This window comes from Malaclemys terrapin, chromosome 3 (genome assembly GCF_027887155.1).
Source record: "Malaclemys terrapin pileata isolate rMalTer1 chromosome 3, rMalTer1.hap1, whole genome shotgun sequence".
In the NCBI taxonomy this organism is placed as follows: Eukaryota; Metazoa; Chordata; order Testudines; family Emydidae; genus Malaclemys; species Malaclemys terrapin.
In genome coordinates this window covers 104,636,045-104,652,250 of record NC_071507.1, presented here as the reverse complement: position 1 = coordinate 104,652,250, position 16,206 = coordinate 104,636,045, and the positions used below count along the sequence as shown (strand labels likewise).

At 41.1% G+C, this 16,206-nt stretch overlaps 1 protein-coding gene across 5 annotated transcripts in view; it reads right to left on the bottom strand.

The window, feature by feature from the left end:
• NHSL1 (NHS like 1) overlaps positions 1-16,206 on the bottom strand; it is a 236,325-nt gene that overhangs the window by 141,143 nt on the left and 78,976 nt on the right. For 2 of the 5 annotated variants that reach the window (XM_054022258.1, XM_054022261.1), the window contains exon 1: positions 2,767-3,531. The exons of the other annotated variants lie outside the window; for them this stretch is intronic. In XM_054022258.1, the coding sequence (XP_053878233.1) occupies positions 2,767-2,968 (202 nt within the window). In that variant the 5' untranslated portion in view covers positions 2,969-3,531. Of the gene's footprint in view, positions 1-2,766; positions 3,532-16,206 lie in introns of those variants that run through there. 5 annotated transcript variants of the gene reach the window in all.

The window sequence follows — 16,206 nt, the reverse complement described above, 5'->3', positions numbered from 1 at the left end:
CTGGGCAGCACAATAAAGTGGCAAAAGACTAGAGGGTTAAAAGACAGGGGAAAGAGTTACAGCTCAGAAGGAGAGCTTAAATAAGGAGCCTTGGCTCCTTTACACCAGGCCTTTCACCGTTAACACTTCTTCCTTTGTATACAGTTCGGTAAAGAGGAAGGGGGAGGGAAGTCTTAGGAACTGATGTGCAAGGTCATTTTGTCTAAGCAGGAGAGGTGGGTGAAGAATTATCCTGACAGCACTGAAGCTTTTTGTTTATGTACATACAATTTCAATTAAAAATCAGGACATCCTTAGCAGAGTGAGTCAGACTATGCATTTGAAGCCCCTCCTTTTTCTCATCTACAATTTTGCTTTTCTCTGAAGTCATCTTATAACTTAGTGCCACGATCATGAAATCTGACACTTAAAGACAGACACTGATGCCCATCTTAAGTTTTACTGCTACGAAGGCTGGCAACGTGTAACGTGCTGCTCCAATGGAGCGCAATAGTTTGAGAACATGAGCATCTGATCATATTTTTATCTTTCAAAACAATAAACAAGACAATGGCACAAGAGTCAGGCATCAATATTCATACCATGGTGGTGGGTTATTCTCATGAGTGTGCGTGACTGACAGAACTGGGTAGAATGTTTGTAGTAGACAGAGTACAAACTCCTCTTAACCCCCAACTCAGGCAAAATGCACCTCACTTCTGACCTGCAGCAGCATATAATTTCAATCTTTAGGCCTTTTCTCAGCAGACTGCCAATCAGACCAAATGGTGTAGAGCAAGTTATGATCTGAACAGATATCCATTAGGCAAACTAATATTACAAATTATTAAGCCAAATTTGAGTCTTCCCCCTCTGTAGGAGAAGCTGTAGGGCATGTCAGCACTGCATAACCTATCCCTCTCCTCTGTTTTCCACTCAAAACCCACATACTGTAATCTCCCTTATGACAAAGGATGCAAGCTTTTATAGCTTGCTGACCAATTTCAGAAGGAATCCACCCTGCCCCCTGTACTCTGTACAATGGACTTCTTTATTTTCAATAAATCAAGTGTACAATAATGCTCCCAGCAAAATTAATACACTACGTTAATCCACTAGCATCTTTTCCTTTCCCATCACAGCCATGCCATCTGAAAACTTGTGAAAGAATTTCCAGCTGGTGCAAGAGAGTTATTGTAATAATGAACAGTGTACATTGAATTTTGTGACCAACAGTACATAACATCCCAAAATGTAATAGAACTGACTTGAGCACAGCAGCCATCACTGTATAGTACAAACTTGTCAACAACTAAAAAATAAAAATTAGGAGCCAATTGCAAAACGAAGATCCTTCTGAAGCAGTTTTACAGTATTTAAATGGTTACACAGCAGCCTTCAAAAGAACAGTTCTGCCTTCTTGGTACCACAGTACAATTGTATACACCCTTTTTAGTGTTCTTGCTGGGGAGGTTACATCCAAACCACTTACTAAAACCATATTTATTTCTGACTTGGAGTAAGTCAGACTAAGGTTCTGGTTGAACACACACTACTGCTGCCAAAAAGAAAGGGAAAATTCACTTTGAAGTGCAAGTGTCCTTCAAGTGCCTGCCTGCTCTTACAGAAGTCACCTTACAGCTTAAATAAGGCACCTTAGGCTTTCCATTAACAAATCAGTGTTGGCCATTCTCCAGCAGCAACAGAGAAATGAGATTCAACCGTTTATCAAGTAATCTTATCTGTATACCAGCCAATGACAAATGCACTGACAACAATAGTTCAGTCTGTCAACAGAGGTATGGGGAGCTCTGAAATTCACTTTGCTATGTCGTTAGTAGATACATGTGTGAGCAGGTGGCTTCCACATTCTGCTACAAACAGTTTGCACAAGTCAAAATTTAACTCCTTGCTGGGGTTTAGATTTATTCACAAAAGGAACACTCAAGGCTTGACTATTCTTGGGCTTCTTCTCAGTGGACTGCTCAGTTCAAACCCCACACACTCTCTCTCTCGGACTCCCACCTCCCTTTATTCGAGTGGGGTTATGAGCCACCTGTGAGAGTGTGTCTGCAAAACATGCTTAATATTTTCCAGCACGACTATCACCTGTTAACATATTGAGCGTGTCAGGAAAACACTACCAGCCTGTTAGAGAAACCATGGTGCCATAATTGGGCACTGCTACTGTAGCAAAATAAAAGATCCTTTCAACATCTGTCAAACCAGCCATCGCTATCAAGGCCCAGTTACAAGCCTTGCCCCCATGTACTATGGAAATGTAAATATACATAAACAAAATCTACTTAACACACCATGGAAATAAATGTTACGTTCCCAATCAAGGAAGTTCATGGCTTTTTCCACCTGGGTTTCTATAAATTCCCATAGAAATGATGTGACCATACCAAGGACATTGCTACAAGATCATGCTAAGATCAGGACAGTTCTGCCCTGCTTATTCAAACACAGCATTGGGAGAATCACACTGACTCCTCTTGGGGTATGGCTACACTGCAACTGGGAAGTGCAATTGCAGCACATGTAGACATAGTTAGGCTAGCTTTGATCAAGCAAGTTCGCTAAAAATAGCAGGGTCGGACCCAAAGGGAGAGATCGTCCCTAGTAAGAGACTAGGCTTAACAGCACCAGTGGGTATCACTAGTCATAAGAACCCAACTGTCAAAGAAAAGGAGCTTTAAGAGACAACAGGGAGGGGAAAAAAAACTAATGAAGAAATGGTACATAAGCAAGGACACAATTCAGTGTGGACAAAAACTGGGTCACCTTTTCTGTGTTGAGTTCTGTAGGTCCAGTTCTCATCGTCCTCTTCAACCTGCCTACATATTGACGAGAGCTCACCATCACTGCGAAACAATCTTTTTGTCTGTCTAGACAAGGAGGAGAAATTTATCCAGCTCACAGCACGCGAGAGGGAACCTGAATTTTGTTTGAGTCTGAAAGACCTTGAGGTGCATTCCTTTTTCATTTTCTTTAAAGCCAACTATAGTACTCAACTTCAGAGAAGCCCTTTCTGGAGTTGCTCCTGTCCCCCTCACGTTGGTTGTTGAAATGCTAATCTTGAAATACAAGATCTGTCCAGGTTTCTTCCAACTCATTCAGTCAAAACACTTGCTGCATTTAAACCAGCAGCAGTACGAAGCTGGGTCACCATGCCACTGCAATTCTCCTGAGGCTGCTTTGCCTACAGCACTTTGTAAGCTGCCAAATAAAACAAAAGGGAGAAAAACAACAGCAAGTGGCACCTTGCAGGAGTTTCAGAAAAGCATATTAGGATTGTGTAGAAGTACAGTACCAAAGCACATGCTTTCTTCAGTCTCCACTCAGCATTCAAAACTGCAGTCCCACTCCTCTCCCTGACGTAATTTTCCAGGAGTGAGCCTGCAATCTAGTCGTCTGTTCTGTCTCATCAGAAACAATACAGTGGGAAAACAGACACAGATCAAACAAGTTGTCAGAGCACGATATAAATTAGAGTACTTATGTCTCTGCCTCGTAAAAACAGTGCTGCCGCTCTGAGTCCTAAGCCCATCCGTCCTGCTTTCCCTTAACGAAAAGCCTAGTGAGAGATCTCCAGGACGATTTTCCTAACAATAAAACAGACTGCGTGGCTATCGCTTAGGATTAGAGTGAAATATGATAGGCTCTCTCTCCTACAGGCATGGCCACAAAGGCAGCAAACTCCTCCTTTCCACAGCCAAGAGCTCAACAGCAATGAAAACTTCTGAACTCTGCACACACAAATAGGAACACTCAAGTGCAACTCTGCAGACTCAGGTGGAGGGAATAAATTATTGATATCTATAATTGCACAAACATTCAATGTATAGACCATAGGGTTTGCCAATAAACAAAGTGATGTAAAAAAAGTCTGAGTTCAAAGTCTGAAAACAAAAACTGTACACTAGCAAGAGGTTTGCACTGAACAGGCTAACACCACAGCATTGGTGTGTGACTGCAGCTTTCGAATGCCTTTCACCCCTGGTTGTTGCTACCTTCTCTTTTCATTACCAAAAGTAAAAATACTAAATCATCTCAACTTAGTTTTTCAAAAAGCCTGACATGACTGAAAGCATTACAGTGATGTTTCTGTTTACTGACCCTGTTGAAAGAGGGAATGAGTCAGAGGGGGATGGAAAGAAAGGATGACAGAGCCAGGTAAAAAGGCAGAAAGGGAATAAAAGTTGGTAATATATCAAGTCCAGGCATCATGACACTATTTCCTGATTATTCGTGATATTGCAGATTGACAAAACACTGAAATGAGTACAAATTTAAAACTAGCCATTGAAGATGCACCAAAACTCATGATATACCATGTAATATAACCCATCAAACAATATAATCCACACTGAGAGAGTACTAGTATGGCATCTTAAAAGAAACCACCTATGGTATTAGTAGGTATTACTGCCTTATCATTTAAATAATGCTAATGCAAAACAAATGGCTGCAAAAATAGATGATTTTTAGCTGCCAAGTGTCTAGGGGTTGTTTTATATTTCTTTTTAGGATTTACACTACAATAGAACACACCAAGGTTTCCTCAGAACATGGATGCACTCCCACACACCTGTAAAATCTACAAACATACACCCTTCAGAAACCATTATAAGAAAAGCTTTGGCTTTTCCGAAAGTTATGGTACTCTGACTCATAATAAAAGGATAAGGTTTAATTTACTGGCTAGGAAGCAAAGAGCTAAGTACTGTATCAGATTACCGTATGAATCAACTAGGCACACTAAAGTGACCTTTGGCTCCTACCATACAGTACAATGAGTTAGCCAACTGTCTTCTGTAAATAATTTAATAGGCTGCATTTAAATTGAAATCACCCTGTGAGGTAATGAACACGTGCACATACAGACTGAGGCCTTTCACCACTCCTTCAAGTAGACAAGTGAAAAGGCTATTCTGATGTTGCTAACTCTCACAATTTTATTTGGTGTTCTTGAAGTCCCAACTCCTGGAGGCATTGGATTATGTGAGAATCTCAGATTCCATGTAAGAAGAGGTAAATTTCTAGCCCTGATGTTTAAGAAAAAAAGATTGAAAATGTGATCCAAATGCACCCTAAAAGACCAAATGCCAGAAGGGAAAAGAAAAAGAACCCAACATTTATACCTTTTTTTAATATCTCCAGATTTTTAAGCCAATATCATGAGTTGGGGGCCGACTCATGGTTTATGAACACTTGCAGTTGGCAATATGGGTATATTCACTATACAGCTTCAGACAATTCAACAAGAGAACACAGAGAATACACCTCTACCCTGATATAACGCTGTCCTTGGGAGCCAAAAAAATCTTACCGCATTATAGGTGAAACCGTGTTATATCGAACTTGCTTTGATCCGCTGGAGTGCGCAGCCCCGTGCCCCCCCGCCCCCGGAGTGCTGCTTTACCATGTTATATCCGAAATCGTGTTATAACGGGTCGCATTATATCGGGGTAGAGGTGTACATACAGTCATGACTACTACAGTCACTCTAAATAATATCCAGAGACTGTATAAAATCTGCTGTAGGAACTGTGGAATCATAGTCAGCTCCGCTGCACTGTAATCTTAAAAATAGGAGAGATGGGGAAGTAGAAAATGGAAATCAAGAAATTTCCTGAAATTTAAGGGCAACTCCTACCTGTCCATCTGATGTTCTGCCAGCAATTAGACTTTTAGAATTTGTCAGATATTAAACACTGCTGACTTCACCTCATGATGCTGCATCTCAAGTTGACAAAGTACTGTAAAAGACATTACCTTGATGTGATTGACTCTGTCAAGATAAGCTGAGAAATGTTCCCAATTCCACTTTGAAAAAGCAGTGATGAGACATTTATTTTAGAATTTTATATCCCCGCACCAATATATTTCATTGCAGGAACAGGAAGATATTTTAACTTATTGTGATAAGGTCAATACCATTATATTGTTCCTGTTTATATTTTAGTGGCAACTAGCCTAATTACAAATGTTATAAACTCAGCATCGGCCATCACATCACAATTAATTTTGTCCTTCTGTACAAATGGAATAGGAAGCAACTCTAAGGGGGAAAATTTATCTTGTACCTTTGGATTGTTTCCTCTCAATTTCCTTTAATTTGCTGGTTTGCTCCATGGAAAATATAACCAGTCCAACACTCAGTTATTGCCATGTACATGTTTTAGACTTCATTTACAAAGTGAAAATGGAAAGGCACTAGACGATCATTATTACAGGATGCACCATGTGCAAAACAAATGTCTCATCTATGTGGCAAGGGAGATGGAAAATGTTCCCATCTGACATACTTTAAATGGGAAATGTATCTTATAAGATAAATAGCTTTTATAAATCAGTGTAAGAAAAACAAGGGCACAATTCCATTAACTTCTATTCAATTATATTAGTTTCCAATCCTACAATTTTTCTTCCTTGCTACCTGTTACACATGCAAATGAGCTTTTAGGTTTCAGGATTAAGTGGGTTAAACTGAAGACCTTGTTTTTCACTGTCTTAACACAACTACACTCTGGCTAGATCCATGAATCAAAGAAGAGGGAGTAGTTCTTAGAAACCCAGAGGAAGCTGAGTGGGATCGCGGGAAAGGCTCAAGGAAAAAAATATGTTCCACATTTATAGTTATAGACAAAACACAGTATACTTTATGATACTCACACACACCTTCAAAACTCCCACTACCTACTCTGGTTCATTCTTCATAGAACTCACTAAAAGTTCTTAAGTAAGCAAATGCAAATGGCTTGAAGCCACTGACTTTTCCCTAAGGGCAACAAACTAAAAGATTTGTTGTAAGGAGAAAAAGTTTTGAGTTTTGTACTAAACTCAGACTTGCTCTGTTTTTGGTTGGTCTGTGGTTTCTGGCATCACTCACATGCTACTTTAATCCCTACATTTCCTATAATTTCACTTCAGATGATTTGGCTAGACATTATACAACATGATTCGCAAGTATTGCTCTCTGGGGTACTTACTGATCATGGTGAGTAAACACCTTTGTCCAAGAGCAAGGAGCTTCCTGAACACTCTCTCTCTCTAGGTATTAAACAAAATCATTGTCAGACAGCCACAAAGGCATTCAGATTAAATAAAATAAAAAGCTCCTTGAAACTGTCTTGTTTGTAGACTCAACCTTTCACAATGCATCCGTAAACAGATCGCCGCCTGAGAACATAATACAGTCAACGAAAATGAATATCACTCAGACTTGCTCAGACTCTGAGAAAATCATTCAGACACAATTCCAAACCTGTTATCTGCAGCCACCTCACACAGTGTGACTGATGATCTCCAGCCATGAAAATCATTTGAAGGCAAGTAGGAAATTCATTGGCTATAACTGACACAAAAGCTCATGAGCCTGCCGTCCTTCAGAATTGTTACTGTCTACTGTGTAAAGGCACATTGATCTACTTGGATAGGCACAGTATAAAAATGCCTGGAGATATAACAAGCCTTATAATACCATAACCCAGAGTCCCATATTATTATTTGCAGCAATTATGCATATAGAAAACTTAATTTTTTTTTAATCAGAATAGGGCCTTGAGGTCCCAACCAAAATTGTGGCCCTGCTGTGTTACGCACTGTACCCAAACACATAATAAGCAGAAATCCCTCTCCCAAAGAGCTTAGAATCTAAGCAGACAAAGGGTGACAGGTGAAAAAGAGCCAGAGATGAAGTTATTTGCCTCCAATCAGACAGCAGGTAAGTTACAGAGGTGAAAACAGAACCCATGTCTCCTGACTCCCTGTCCAGTAACCTATTTACTAGGCCATGCGGCTACCCTCCATTGCTCTCAGAGCCGGAACCAAAGATATAATGGAACAAATTAGCAGACATTAACAGCCTATATGTCCTTTTAAAGACCACTATAGTCTAATTGCAAAGAATAATTTTGTTTTGAACTCTTATATTTTGTTAGTTTGTGTCCTACACACACTTCAAATCCAAAGTAAGCCTACAACAACTACAAAAAGTAAGCCTGCAACAACATTAAAATCCAAGCCCTCCATCTACAGTAAATCCAGCCTTGGGCTTTTGGATCTTCACATGCAGACATGTGGCACCTTCCCTCTGTCCCCTAACCTTGTAACGAATTAATGTACAGATTGGCACAGACAGGCATTTCATACCTTGTTTGAACACAACAATGGGAGAAGGCAGGGAGAAACACTCAACTCTGCCGCATTTTCATACACAGCATCATACATCGTTGCTGACAAACTGGGATTTTAAGCATGTTTGCAGCCCAGGATTTACAGAACTAATACATTCCACACTATCAGTGGGCAGGTTTGACGAGTTTTATTACTAGAACAGATTGGGCTTCATTCTCCTCTTATTTACACCAGTTTGGCATCAGCGCAACTCCATGTGAGTCGACTGAGTTACTTCTGATTTATATTGGTGTGAAAGTATAACCAGGCTCATTAAATCTGAAGTTTTTATAAAAACAGCAACAACAAGAAAGTAAACAAGGAAGGATTTTGTAAAAACAAAAATAATAAACTTTATTTTAAAGGGAGATGTGAGCCAAATTCCATTATCATCTTAAAACAAAATCTTCACATAGAACTGCTTAGCACCAAAATAAAAAAATAAAATAATCTTTTACAGTGACCCAACAAAAATAAGAAATATTCCTTATTAAAAAAAGTCAACTTAGCCTAATAAATTCCAGAATTGATACAAAACCAAAATTCCTCAGTAATCCACCTCCCAACATAAAAATGAATTAAGCAATCACTGACCACAAAAGAAACACTTAAAGTATTGAGACTTCATTGGACAGAATTGTTACATTTTAGTGTATGCTGAGGGAGAGAGCATTCTAGATGTGGAGTCTCAGGCCTTGTCTAGACTAGAAAGAGTTGCCGATACAGCTCTATCAGTGGCAAAAAAAAAAAAAAAAAGAGTTCCTTTGGCTACATCTGCACTGAGGCTTTTGCTGGCATAGCTATGCCATTTAGGGGTATGAATTTTCACACTCCTAGCTGACATAGCTATGCAGGCAAAACTTAAGTGTACACCAGGCTTTGGAGAAGGCTTTGCCTCTCCTCTCCTACAGGACTATATGTGAGCTCTTGTTGAGTGCATAAAGACTGGTGTGTTTATCATCTCAGACATTGCTCTATGGATTCCTTCTCAACGTGAAGGTATTTGACTTTACTCACTGATCAAGAAGCTTATAAACATCTGTGCTCTGAATAACTGAAGTCATGTTGCTGGAATCAGTGTCTAAAGCAGTTTTTAAGCCTTGAGTACCCTGATATAATGATCAGCTGGTGAGCCACAAGGTGGCTCCATGGAACAATTCACATCTCTCTACTGCTATACTGACATGAATTGAAACTGCACAAAAGACAGCATGCTTGGTGTACTGTATCAGCATCAAAACCAAAGCTAACAGTGGAGAATTCTGGATTGTGTTTATAAAAGAGGAACAAAATATAGTGTATGGCAAAAGAGTCCAAACATTTTTTTTAAATGGCATCTTGTCTACAGAAGAATTTTCTGAAAATTCCCATTGAGCACTAGAACAAAAAGACATTACTACTACAAAACAATAGAACTGAACTGATGTGAGATCATACAGAATCATAGTATAAGGTCCGGAGAGTGATCATCCTTTCTTTAGCAACAAACTCATGTGAATCCTCTTATTATCCCTGTTTTATTTTCTTACTATCTCATTTATTTTAGTGTTTTTTTTTAACTCAGACATGATTCTTCTCCAGCCAATAGTCCCACATCTAAGAAGCTGCCACCGCAATCTGAGTTGCTGTACCAGTTTCCACAGAAGAGCTTCTAAATTGGGTGTGGTTGTGGCTTCATAACACAGAAATCTTCTTCATAGGCAAAACATCAAAGAAACTTATAACCATAAGTAGCCTCTCTCTTTCCAAAACTGAAACTTGGCTAGCACAAATAGTTACATGGTTTAGAAAAAGAAAAATGAAAAAAACAATCATATCTATTGACCAAGGAATCCCAGAAGCTGGTGCACTCTATGGATTGATCACAGTAGGATGAAGAGGATTTTATTTAAATTTTACCCTATCCATGGGAGATAATGAGAGCATAATTTTTATTGTAAAAAATTCTATTTTTTTTAAACATACAGAGGATTCTAAGTAGTCATTATAACTAGAAGATGGGAAAAGTTTAGCAGAACCACATAACAAAAAATACTTCATATAGTCATTTTGGCAGCCAGTCCTCTGTTTCTAGAATCTAAGTATTTTTCTGCTATGCAAAAGTCAATTGAGGTGAGGGGTATTCAAATACATCAGCTCCTTGTATTTTTTGGTTAAAAGATGTGGGTGACTGTTATACATTTACCTGGAGAAACCCAGATTCAACTCCTGCTTCAGGCCATATCTGGAAAGGAGTGATCTCCTGCCATTTGACCACATCACAAACGTTTCCCCATATCATTCCAGCAGACATTAAAAAATTGTCTGAGAGGTCTAACACAGAAATACCAAGATCACTGCAGGTCAGAAGCGAGGTGGATCATTAAGACTTTTGTTCCAGCTCAGCGGAAGAGTTCTCAGAATCAAATCATCACCTGCTTCTAGTCACGCTCTCTCCTTCCAAGGAAGACATGTATATTTTTGTAATTTTTTTTTTTTTTTTTTTTTTTGTTAAACCTAACTTACTTACGGTTTCCTCTCAGTCTCCTTTAATTTTTTTAGCTGCATTGAGCACCTGGCAAAGAAAACACAAAGTCAAATAGCACGCTCTCTCCTTCTATATAACTTGGATCGTTCCAAGCTAAATTATGCCATAGTTTACTAGATGCTGCAGTGTTTTAAGTTTAGTACATGTTGAAGAGGTTACCAGTTTCTTAACAGGTGAGCCAAAATATTTTTATTACCTGCATATACACTTGTGTTCAGCGTGGGATCGGTAACATATTGCAGTGATAGACCATAAACTCAAGATTCAGTAGACCTTGGTGAGGCCAAGAAAAATTTCTTGACAGCATGCCCCATTAGGCTGTAGAAGTTTCCCATGGGAAGTATTGGCAGCCCTATTGCTGTGGATGTTTAAAACTAAACTGTACACTAGTAAATGCACAATACAGAACAGTCCCATGCTGGCAGGGAAGTAGACTACATGGCCTAATAAATATTTTCCATTTCTCACTTCTAAGATTCAGTAGACACTAGGGCAGAGGTGGGCAAACTACGGCCCGCGGGCCACATTTGGCCCGTGGGACCATCCTGCCCAGCCCGAGCCCCCGGCCCCTCCCTTGTTGTCCCCTCTCCCCCGCAGCCTCAGCTCACCGTGTCTGCAACACCTCCCACAGGGGGAAGGGGCTGCACTGTGGGGGCAGGAGAGCAGGAGGGCAGTGCGGGTGGCGGGAGCGCGGGGAACAAGGCCGGAGAACTCAAGAGGAGCACCGCGCGGCCGGCCGGAGAGAAGTGGCGCTTTGAAGGGGAAACCGCTGCTTCTCTCCGGCTGTGGGGCTGCCCCTGCGCCTCCTGAGCCCTTCGCCCATGTTCGCAGGGCCACATTCTGAAAGGGGCTGGCGGGGTGTGTGGGGGGTGGGGGAGGGTTGGATAGGGGATGGTTAGGGGCAGGGGGTCCCAGGAGGGAGCGGTTGGATGGGGGTGAGGTCCCGGGGGCAGTTAGGGGCAGGAGGTCCCAGGAGGGGGTTGTAAGGGGACTAGGAGCAGGGAGGTTGTATAGGGGGTGGGGTTCCAGGGTGGTGGTTAGGGGCGGGGGATGCCGGGAGACAAGGAGCAGGGGGGGTTGAATGGGTCGAGGGTTCTGAGGGGGGCAATCAGGGGGTGGGAAGTGGGAGGGAGTGGATAGGGGGGCGGGGGGCAGGCTGTTTGGGGAGGCACAGCCTTCCCTATCCGGCCCTCCATACCGTTTTGCAACCCCAATATGGCTCTCAGGCCAAAAAGTTTGCCCACTCCTGCACTAGGGAAATTGTGGAGGTGATCCGTCAGTTTACATGGGAGAGGGAAGAGATAGGAAAGATGCTGCCTATATTGAATAAGCAGCACCCTCTGCTGGTTGTTTAATATAAACAAACATTAGGCCTGAAGGCTTCTCTTTGTAGAGAAGAAAACAAGTGGAACCATGGTGGTAAAACTGGGGAAAGCAGGAGTAGCTGGAGCAAGAGAGGAGGGAAGTTGATTAATTGGTGGGGAAACTCACATTCTTTCTCAGGCTTTGTGACATCTGTACCCAAGGATGTGCTCAACACACTCAGCATTTGAAATACATGCATGGCAAGGAGGACTCCCAGTTGTAGACAAGTGTACTTAAATGGTAATTTCCCTTCACAGAACCACAGGAACCAACTCTGTGGGTGCTTCGGGGCTGGCTCCCTAGCGGGCCCTGCCGCTCAGCTCCTCCCTCCCCCCAACCACCCAGCATCTCTCACCCACCACTGATCAGCTGTTCAGTGGCAAGGATGGGGAGGAGCAGGGTCAGGAAGAGGCGGGGCGTGGGCGGGGCGCTTGGGGGAGGAAGGAGGTGGAGCAGGGGCGGGAAGATGCAGAGCAGAGTAGGGCCTTGGTGGAAGGGTGGAATGAAGGTGGGGCCTGGGGTGCAGCAGGCATCGAGCACCCCTGGGGAAATCAGAAAGTCAGCGCCTCCGCCTGTGCACAGACCTATAGGCTGGACTTAAATACACCTATTGATCTCAGAGTCCTGAAAACTTTCTTTACAACACATACATTTCACAACTACCTTGCTGAAGACTGCGAAATTCTTTCACAATGTTTTTAATGGAGTTATACCCATATATCTTATGCAAATCAGACTTACAATATTCCTTTCCATGACACAGTGAGCTTGTGCATTAATTTTGAACTTATAGCTTTTTTTTGTCATAACACCTTGGACTCTGCATTTATCAATTTCAGTGGGCTAGAAGGAAGGGAGGAAAAAAACACACTGCAGAAGTTTTTGAAGTATGCACATGTAATCTAATGCTTTGCAAATCTATAGGGAGTGTTGCAATTCTGTGCAGATTTCAAAAACAGCCATGCCTTCCCAAATGAAACCAAAACATGCCACACCTAGAGGAATGCTGTAATTTCGCCTCAACCTCGCAACAGGCTCTAGCTTACAGAAACTCTAGGTGGAGAATGAGTATAATGAGGAATGTTGCTGACATGTACAGAAGGTGAAGAGGAGGGTGTAGATTTCATACATGATATACTGTCCTCCATTACTGTAACCCAAAATTAAAATGATGGGGCAGAGTCCTCACCAGCCCTGTGAGACAGCCTTGTTAAAAATACACAAAGAACAAACATAATAATAATAATATAATAATTAATGGAGATATCCTATCTCTTAGAGCCGGAAGGGACCTCGAAAGGTCATCAAGTCCAGCCCCCTGCCTTCACTAGCAGGACCAAGTACTGATTTTGCCCCAGATCCCTAAGTGGCCCCCTCAAGGATTGAACTCACAACCCTGGGTTTAGAAGGCCAATGCTCAAACCACTGAGCTATCCCTCCCCCCTGGAGGGATATTTAAAATATATTATTTTAAATAATGAATAGATGATAAATGTGTATCTACATGCATGCAATGGGGATGGGTGCACCAACACTGATAAGCCAGAAGGATCTCCACACACAAAATTAAAATGATGGGACAGAGTCCTCACCAGCCCTGTGAGACAGCCTTGTTAAAAATACACAAAGAACAAACATATTATTTTAAATAATGAATAGATGATAAATGTGTATCTACATGCACACAATGGAGAGGGGTGGACCAACCCTGATAAACCAGAAGGATCTCCACACCTACTCATTCACATATATACTCACTCCTTCTTCCATACTTTGACCTGAAATAACACTAGATTCTTTGTTGCAACTCTGAAATGTCTGAATAACCTTTTTCACCACTACAGTTTCTTGTTGGGACTAGGACTGGGAGTGCAGATATAATGCCAGAAAAGTGGTCTGCCCTCAGTCTAGACTAGAGCGGACAAAGCAGACAATCTATACAACCTCTGAAGAGTCATGGGAGAACCTGCCTACCATCTGCCAAAAAAGTGAGACTAAGGACGGTAAGTGGTACTGATAGTGGAGGTGGAAGAGGTAGTAGTATTCTAAGTAAAGATGAGCATGGGACAATTCAAGGATATCCAAGCAGAATAGCAAGATGTTGCTGTCAAACCACAGGCAGATAAAAGAAACACCGGCCATACAGGTAAGGATGTGACAATTTTTAGGTTATTTAACCAATCATCAATGGGATGATGCCACTCTGCACAAAGGAGAAACCAGTTGGGGATTTGCAATCTCTTTTCATTAGCACCACGAATGGATTCTTGTTTACATTTATAAAGACAGTTCATCATCCTATCAATGAATCATTTTAACTAATGAAATGTGTGGGTGGAAGAAAGTGAGTAGCGATCATATATTACAGAAATTACAACCTACACTGGTTTGTCTCACTAAATACTAAATTATTAAGAATAATGAGCTTCTCCCAAAAGAGAGTAACTTCCAAAACAAATTAGAGAGAGAAAAAATTGAAACAAATGCGTGCTTTAGAAAGTAGAAATTTCCTGAATTTCAAAAATTTGTTTCTTATACAACTAAAAACCCAGCATTGCTATTTCAACCAGTTTATTATAGCAATCCAATTATAGCTTGATAATAATTTTTAATGCTGCACTCCTCCTGTGGAAAATGCTCCACTTATACACAAAGAACATAAACTACTGGTTTAATGTCCATATTGACCTCTTCCTTCATCTCTAGAGAGATCTGTACATGATTAGATTTTGGCCTTAAAAACCATCACGACAAGAAGTGTCTACAGAGATTAAATTTCCTCTTCAGATGTTCCTGGAAATGTCAATCAATCCCAACTCAAGAGCAATACCAAATAGCACCTGCACTATGGCCTTCTACATGACCTGCAACACCTGTTCAATGATCTAAAAATAACAGAATGCTGTGTAAAAGGACACTGACTGTAAGAATTAAGATTACTTTAGCTGTAAACACTAAGGGTACGTCTATACTTACCCGCTGGTTCGGCAGCCAGCAATCGATCTTCTGGGATCGATTTAGTGTGTCTTGTCTAGACACGATAAATCAATCCCGGAAGTGCTCGCCGTCGACATCGGTAATCCTGCTCTGCGAGAGGAGTAGGCGGAGTCGACGGGGGGAGCCTGCTTGCCGCGTGTGGACCCGCGGTAAGTACTTTTAAGTTCGAACTAAGATACTTCGACTTTCAGCTATGTTATTCACGTAGCTGAAGTTGCTTATCTTAGTTCGAACTGGGGGCTTAGTGTGGACCAGGCCTCAGAAAACATGCATGCATGTTAGAACAGAATGAAAATTTTCTACTAGATCTAAGGCTAGTTCTCTTGTATAGCCCTCACTAAGAGGACTTTTTGGCTTCTCACACACAAACATTTCTACACTTTTTCACATTGGTCACTTAGACCACTGATCATGCAATTGACAGCACATAGGTAAACTGCTGTGACCATACACTATCAATTGCCAGATCGGGGAGGAAGGTATCACACAGCCCTAGAAACCAGAAGATGTTTTGATGGCAAATGAATGGACTTCAGAAATTTGAATGTAACACTTATGAATAAATGGTTTACAGACTGAGGAATACCAGCACCAAACCTTTTAAAAGATTTTGAATCTTTGGCAAGACACAGACTTTGCTTTTTACTGTATTCCCTGTGCTTGCAAAATGTAAGTTCTGATAGACATAGCAGGACTCTGCATTTATCATCCTTGTACTCTGGTGGCACCTTAAAGACTAACAGATTTATTTGGGCATAAGCTTTCGTGGGTAAAAACCTCACTTCGGTTTTTACCCACGAAAGCTTATGCCCAAATAAATCTGTTAGTCTTTAAGGTGCCACCAGACTCCTTGTTGTTTTTGTAGATACAGACTAACACGGCTATCCCCTGATACTTGACATCCTTGTACTCATTTACATAAAATAACATTCAAAGAAAAAAGTATAGCCAATATATATTATTTTAAAAGTTGGATTTTTATTGAGAAACTGGAAAGACATTTAAATTAAAATGTCATTGGTACCATTTCCGCAGCCTGTTTGCCTGTAAAGTCAGGCTGCCTTATTTAACATGAGTCCAACTGTAGGGAACTAATGGAAGAGATAGTTAAATGTTTGGTATCAGGCAAGCTACCAACAATTGAAATCAATGCC